At 41.6% G+C, this 7,668-nt stretch overlaps 1 protein-coding gene across 1 annotated transcript in view; it reads right to left on the bottom strand.

Moving 5' to 3' along the window:
- The window catches only part of MED12L (mediator complex subunit 12 like), a 339,629-nt gene that overhangs the window by 273,229 nt on the left and 58,732 nt on the right, over positions 1-7,668 (bottom strand). The window contains exon 13 of the mRNA XM_018565890.1: positions 1,630-1,838. Coding sequence (XP_018421392.1) covers positions 1,630-1,838 — 209 coding nt within the window. The remainder of the gene's footprint in view (positions 1-1,629; positions 1,839-7,668) is intronic.

Raw genomic sequence — 7,668 nt, 5'->3', positions numbered from 1 at the left:
AAAAAAAATGTAAAAACCCCCCTTTTTTTTTTTTTTTTGCACATAAACATGCTAACACAAAATGTGCAAGGTGCGCTGAATTGATAAAAGCTTTTAAAAAGTGTCACCAATGGACAGGTTTGGGTATGATAGTTTTACGCCATTTCACAGATGCACACAGTTTTGAAGTTTGATGTATTTGGTATCCTTTTACTCTTCTTTTATCATTAAAAATTGGGTAATCTATTGTGCTAATATCATGAAATCATCACACAAAAACACATTTTATTCTATAGAGACTCTGCTTTCAGGCAATATATACTTATGGGGAGAAAGGGGGAATAAGTAAACTTTAGGCCTAACATGTGTATTTTAATGTGTGTGCAAAGAAACCCTGCAAAAACAGCTCTAGCAGCGAAAGGGTTAAATCCCTCATCTTCCACAAATGATTCAGATAGAAGGGTCTTACGGCCAGATCCTTCGGCAGCTTCGTGAATAGACCTCATAGTCTTCTGCTAGTGTGTTAGGTAAACTATTAGGGAGGCTTACAATCCAGGTGCATACCACAAGATACTGTACTTACTCAGTTACTGTGGTAGTATTTAATAAGTAGTAGAGGTCAGGGGTGACCTCTGCTTGCTGCCAGGATGAACACCCTGCAGATGATAAGTGATTTATAAGGTATCTTAAAAGTAACTTACAAGGGATGTTGGTACCCCCCATAGGGGTAAATAACCTTTCCAGTCATGAAACTTTTTAAAACCGTTTTTAACACTTGGCACTACACTTTCAGAGAAATAAATAAAATATTTTTTTGAGCCAATTACTAGGGGTCTAGTTCAGCGATTCCACTAAATATAGAGAGAGATTAATGTATGATATATGCAGTGGCTCTGAATTGTTTGTTTTTTTAAAACAGAATTTTGTTTAAATTTAGGAATATATATCAGGCTGGCGCATAAACAGATAGTATCTACAGCATATTAATCATACCCTGTATACAAAGAAATGATAATGTGTTCCACTGTTGCGATCTTGTTTTGAAACACATACCGGAAAATCTGATCCAAAATCTGTCTTGAATTCATTTTTCTCTATGTCATCAAAGAGGTGGGCTGTTCCTGAGTCAATCTCCATTTGATCTAAGCCATGTTCCTAGGAAAGCAGAAAATTGAGGAAGCCATCAGTAAACTTTGGTTACGTTGTCACAAAGAGTAATGTCGGTTGAATATGTATGTAAAGTAGCAGGAAAGTGACATTTGAGAAAAAAAACATATTTTTTTTGGTGCGGACACTGTCCTTCCTTCTGGAGGGTGGCTACTTTTGTTCCCCATGGTCCCTGTGTGTGTTGTAAAGTAGCCACTGCTCCACAGCAATGCCCGCGTTCTGCTGCAATCGCAAAAAATAGTGCATGCACCCATTTTATTATTCAGGGATTCTTTCACGTCAAACAGTTTAAGGATTTCAGACTCTTATCTCACTAAGGGCCTCAGTAATACAGTGATAGCAGGGATTTTCCATGTGTATACAGAAAGCAAAAACCTAGTACAAATTTAAAGCAAGGAATGCATTGTAAAAACATTTATGGGGCCCGTTTTTTAGGCTTCTTTTAATGAGAAAATATTTGCTTATAAATGAAATACTTCTTACCTCTAGCTTGGCACTGAGATCTTTAGAATAATGGTCATCCATATGTTCTCCACTGGGCGAGTGAGATCTGTTACTAGCAGACAAGTCACCGCGTGATATCAAGGTGCACATATAGGCATCATGGGAAAATATATCATGTCGGATGAACTCACAAAATAATAACACCAAATTAACAAACTCCACTTTTTCATGTTCGTTGTTTGGATCACCTAAGAAAAAAATGAAGAGGTCCAGTAATGCCGTGATCTCAATGTTCCACTGTGCCTAAAACACAACGTTCCTGCAGTATTAGCGAAGCCAAACCCAACATGCCAGGTTTCATGTACGTTTCATTGGTAGGATACTGATGACTTTTCTGGTAATTTAAAACCAACAGCCATTTTAAGCTAAACCCGAGGCAAACAGATAAATACACAAATAAAATATATATATATATATGGGAGCTGTTTCACCTGCTAAATGATTTACAGGGAAGGAGACCTGATTTTTTTTTTTCTCTCCGCTGCAGTTGAGTAACTCTTCTCCCTCCCTAGGCCTATAAATGGACAGCGAAAGGGGAAACAACACACTGATGAGCTCATCTTTCTATCACCCTGCTCTCTCCTCTCATCAGCATACTTTTTGATAGCATGTTCCTTGTTAGTCCATGAGCACTGCAGCACTTTGACAATAAATAAATATAAACAGCTGCATTAACCCCTTAGTGACACAGCTTCAGAAAATGTTTTAGTTCATGGGGACTGGAGCAATTTTGTGATTGTTGCTGTTTGTTTAACCATCATTTTCATTTTCCTCATTCATTGCACCTACACATATTATATGCAGTTTTTTAAAGGACAAAATGGGCTTTAATGTGATGTGATATAAGCATATACAGGTGAAACTCGAATAATTAGAATATCGTGCAAAAGTAATGGTAGTAAGTGCTGCAAAAGGGGCCCAAACCAAGTACTGAGTACATATGCATGCTTGTACTTTTCAGAGGTCCGATATTGTTCTATGTACAATCCTTGTTTTATTGATTGCATGTAATAATCTACTTTTTTGAGGTTGTGGATTTGGGGTTTTCATGAGCTGTAAGCCATAATCATCACAATGATGACAAATCACGGCTTGAACTATCTTGCTTTGCATGTAATGAGTCTATCTCATATATTAGTTTCACCTTTTAAGTTGCATTAGTGAAATAAATTAACTTTGCACGATATTCTAATTATTCGAGTTTCACCTGTATAAATTCTTATGTTTTAATAGAAAATGCAAAGACATGGAAAAAAAAATTCTTCACAGTTTTGCCAATAATAATGTGTACTTAATTAGTGTAGCTAACAGAAGATAATTCATAATAAATTATTTTATTTTTCCTGATTTATGGGGTATATCATATGTCTGGGATTTCAGTTTATCGTGGAAGTTATAGGACACAAAATACAAGAAGTGAAATACAATTTTAGGGTGGAACAATTTTAGAATGTGGTATGTTTGTCTCCTAACTTTAATAACTGTCTCAGCACTATATTTTCTTATAATTATTTTATTAAACATATTTTTGTTCTCCTTTTTTTACTTTTTACTTTTTTTACATTTTCAAATTTTTGATGGGCTTTTCATGCAAAGTATTCTGGAGGAGATACAAAGTATCTCTGGGGGCGTGGTCTGCACCACGAGACTGATGGCAGCTTGAGTTGAGAGCTCCGGCCAACAGGGACCCACACGAAGCTATTTTAGCCCCTTTTTGGACTAATATGAAGATCGGGCAGCTGGACTACCAATCCAGGGTCCGGACACCCTCGAAATCTCGAACGAACAAGCACGTTCCGGACATTTTCAGGCACCAGAAAGCAGACGCGGGGGTATCGGGTTCAACCAAAATGGCGCTCACCCAGACCAGGCCGGAGAAGGTTAAGACGCCGCGAAAGGCCGAGGAGACTGCACCCGCCTCTCAGATACCCTCTTACCTACAAGACCTCCCGACTAAAGCGGAGCTCTCCTCAATGGCCTCGGACATCAAGGCGGCCCTATGCGAGGCGGTCAAGGAGCTGAGACGGGACATCCAAGATGTTGGACAATGCATGACGGCAGTGGAGTCGGCGGGCCGCGGGAGAGACATGGCGATCCGCCAGCTCCAAGGTCAGTGCAATGCCACAGCACGTAACCTGATCGACATGCGGAGGCATCTGGAAGATCTCGATAACAGGGGACGCAGGGCCAACATTCGACTCAGGGGGATCCCTGAGACGATCCTGCCTAATGCTATCCAAGATGCACTGAGACACATCTTTAATGATTTACTGAAACGCCCGGCAGAATCCCCCATAGAACTTGTTAGAGCTCACAGGGCCTTGAGACCAGAGCCGCAGCCTTTGCAATTACAAACGGTACAAGACAGGGGTGTCCCCTATCACCCATCATCTTCATATTGACACTGGAACCGTTTCTTCGTCTGGTACAGACCGAACCGGAGGTGAAGGGGGTCGGTCAGCGAAGCACAGAGCATAAGGTGGCAGCTTATGCGGATGACATGCTGTTTTTCCTGACGGACCCACGAACCTCCATGGTGAAGCTATTCCAAATGTTTAAAGAATATGGGGACCTGTCCATCAATTACACGAAATCTGAGGCCTTAGCCCTGAATGATGTAGGAGGAGGATCTACAGACCTGCAGAGCTTATTCCGAGTACGATGGGAGCGAAAGGCCATAAAATATCTGGGAATATACCTCACTTCCTCCATTGCAGATCTGTTCAGTCTAAATTTCCAACCGCTCCTAGCGACGGTAAAGCGGGATCTCCAGAGCTGGAGGCCTCTTTCTGTCTCCTGGTTCGGGAGGGCTGCCCTGGTTAAGATGATTGTTCTGCCAAAGTTGCTCTATATGTTCCAGGCAATTCCGATCCGAATACCATGTAGATGCGGAATTCAGACGCTTTATTTGGCAGGATAAACATCCGAGAGTGTCGTGGTCCCTCTTGAAGACCCCCAAGACAAAGGGGGGTTTGGGAGTCCCAGACACCAATGGATACTATAGAGCCTTCACCTTAATAGGATAGTGGACTGGCATGCCAATGGCAGCTCTAAACTATGGGTGGATATGGAGGTGACCTGGACGGAACAACCACTGACCTCAGCTGCGTGGATACTGGACAGATATAGGCACCCAGATATAGCAACACAACCTCTTATTGAGGCGTCCCTACATGTACTAACAGGGCTCAAACGCAAGAAACATCTGACCTCCCATGAGGGACCTCTGACCGCACTGACAGATAACAAAGCATTCCCAGCAGGTTCTACAGAGGAGTTTGTACGCCAATGGCAACCCCAGGAATCGAAGTTTGTACGCCAATGGCAACCCCAGGAATTGCTGAGAGGACACACTTTTTTCAAACACCAGAAATTCCTAGACAGAATAGACCTACAGGAGATGTCCAGGTGTGGGCGGGTACCCTGGTGGTCGTACCTGCAGGTACGGCACTACCTCAATAGCGGAAAGGGAGACTTTGCCAGGGGCATGCCACCCTTTGAAAAGGCCTGCACATAGGCGCTTCGTAATCTGAAATATTGTGTGCAGCTAACAATTGGGGCGGATTGTACCATGTGCAGGAGACATCGTTTTCTTTCTTTTGTTTTACCGTTGTGTTCTGTTTATTTTTGTGCAAAAAACAATAAAATAAAAATTTTGAATGGAAAAAAAAAATACAAAGTATCTCTGAGGAGAATACAGTATCACTTCTGTAATACACCAAGCCGGCTTGCAGCTCCACAACACAGTGAGCTGCAAGCCGGCTCAGTGGTTGTCACAGCTCTGTGATCACAGTGATTACCTATAGCTGTGACCACAGTGCTGGGATCCCTTATTTGCTGTGCTGTTTTTATTTGCTGTGCGGGATTATTCTGTCACTGGTCTTTAACGACTTGAAGACCAGGGTGTTCAACCCCCGTCCTGTCCAGGCCATTTTTCAGTATTCAGTGCTGCGGTACTTTGACTGACATTTATTCATTCATGCAATGCTGTACTGAAATGAATGTTATACCATTTTTTGGGAACACAGAGCTTTCTTTTGGTGGTATTTAATCAACACTGGGGTTTTTATTTTTTACTATATAATGAAAAAAGTACGGAAAATTTTGAAAATTGCGTAACATTGTATTATTAGACATTTATTATTACCCAATTTTTGGTAAAATATAAAAGATGAGATCAGGTCGGGTAAACTGACACCGAACACATCAAGCCTTAAAATTGCGCGCACCTGTGAAATCGGAAATAACTACCGTACCAAAGATTGGCTAAAGGCGACACTTTGAAAGCTTTTACCACTCATCAGTTTAGTATTAACAGTGGTTAATGGCTGTAGAATTATGACTCGTGCCCTGACGTTTGTGGTGATATGTAACAAGTGCAGAGCAATGGGCCCAACTGCCGTTTTCGCACAAATTTTTCTTTTAACACTTAACTTTATTGTTATCACATAGGGGGATAAGAAGCCATATCAAATTACAGTGACAGGTCCTCTTTATGAAGGCATCGGGGGTTTCTAAAACCCCTAATATCACCTAGGGACCCCCAAAGAAGCTGATGAAGCAGAGACCTGCTTCACCAGCTTCTCTGGCTTCTGTAGCTGGAAAATGACAGCTGAATGTGGAAGTGATATGATAAACATCACTTCCACATTCACAACACTGGTGGGGAGATCAGAGGGAAATCGTGTACTGACCTCCATGCACAGAGCCGCTGTGTTGGTCCCAGGCCCGCACCGGGCACAGCGGAGCTCAGGACCGGCGGAGAGAGGGGAAACATGTAGCAGCACCACAGCAATCGGGCGGCTCTACAGCCACCAGAACACTTTTACGTAAACAGACGCAGCCAGCTGTCTCAAATTTTGACAGTTTCGAACACAAGAACGTTTTAAAATGCCCACCCGCATCTAGAAGGCTCCTGTCCGGCCATTTATATATGGCGGCTGGATGGGAAGTGGTTAAGGAACTGAAAGACCGTGACTAATTAATCCCGTCATCAGTCGGGAAGGGGTTAATCTTTTATAGCTGCCTGGAGATCAGCTTTAGATCATAATACTTTAGGCAGTCTCAGAGCTATTTATGTAGCTGAAGTGTCCATTGCAAACACACAATAAGTCCCCTTCCACAGAAAATAGAATATATATATTAATTAATTGCTTTTCATAGTCAAGCAGCTAAATGAGTTAGATTTTCATGCTGTGGCTCTTTACAGTTGCCAGTATCCTTATATTCTGGGTGGCCCTGAATCCATGACTATAAATATGTATACAATGCATATTATAGTTCCAGCACCTACCTCTCCCTGAGTTCATTTGCAACCTGTCAACGCACATTAAAGAGTGAAAGAAAGGATGCATGTTATGGAATCATGCAAAAAGAGTGCTAAATATAGCTTCACTGGATATTAGAATGATCAGATTAGTGTAAATGACAAGGGGACTGAAAACACAAAGCGCACAGCTCATCCCTATCATGTGTCCCCGCAATCCACATTCGGTGCACGGATGACTATAATGCGGAGTAATATGCTCAAAAACTGTGGAACCAGCACACAATAATCTTCCAAAGAAATTCAAACTTTATTCCACATGCATCTGTACAAAGCACAACTGTTGACGCGTTTTTGCCTTACTCGGCCTTAGTCATAGCTCATATGACTAAGGCCGAGTAAGGCAGAAACGTGTCATCGGTTGTGCTTGGAAAAGATGCATGTGAAATAACGTTTGAATTTCTTTGGAAGATTATTGTGAGCTGTTCCACAGTAAATGACAGGGGGACTCTGGAAAAAGGTACATGCAAAATAGAACTGCATTTTTGTTTACTGTCTTAACTGATACTGTTAAATTTTTGCAATTTTGATATTTACATGTTTGCCATTCTGCAAAGTGATGAAGCATTCTGTGCTAATTTAATTCCAGGAAAAGTATTAATACTTCTGGTTCACCATCTAGTGAGCAGTCTGGACTTTGAGATGATAAAAAAGCTATAATTCCTGAGCTAGGAAATAAATGGCTGTGCAGT

Source organism: Nanorana parkeri, unplaced genomic scaffold, assembly GCF_000935625.1.
Source record: "Nanorana parkeri isolate BGI_ZX_2015 unplaced genomic scaffold, ASM93562v1 scaffold898, whole genome shotgun sequence".
Taxonomy (NCBI): Eukaryota; Metazoa; Chordata; class Amphibia; order Anura; family Dicroglossidae; genus Nanorana; species Nanorana parkeri.
This window is presented reverse-complemented; position numbering and strand designations above follow the sequence as displayed.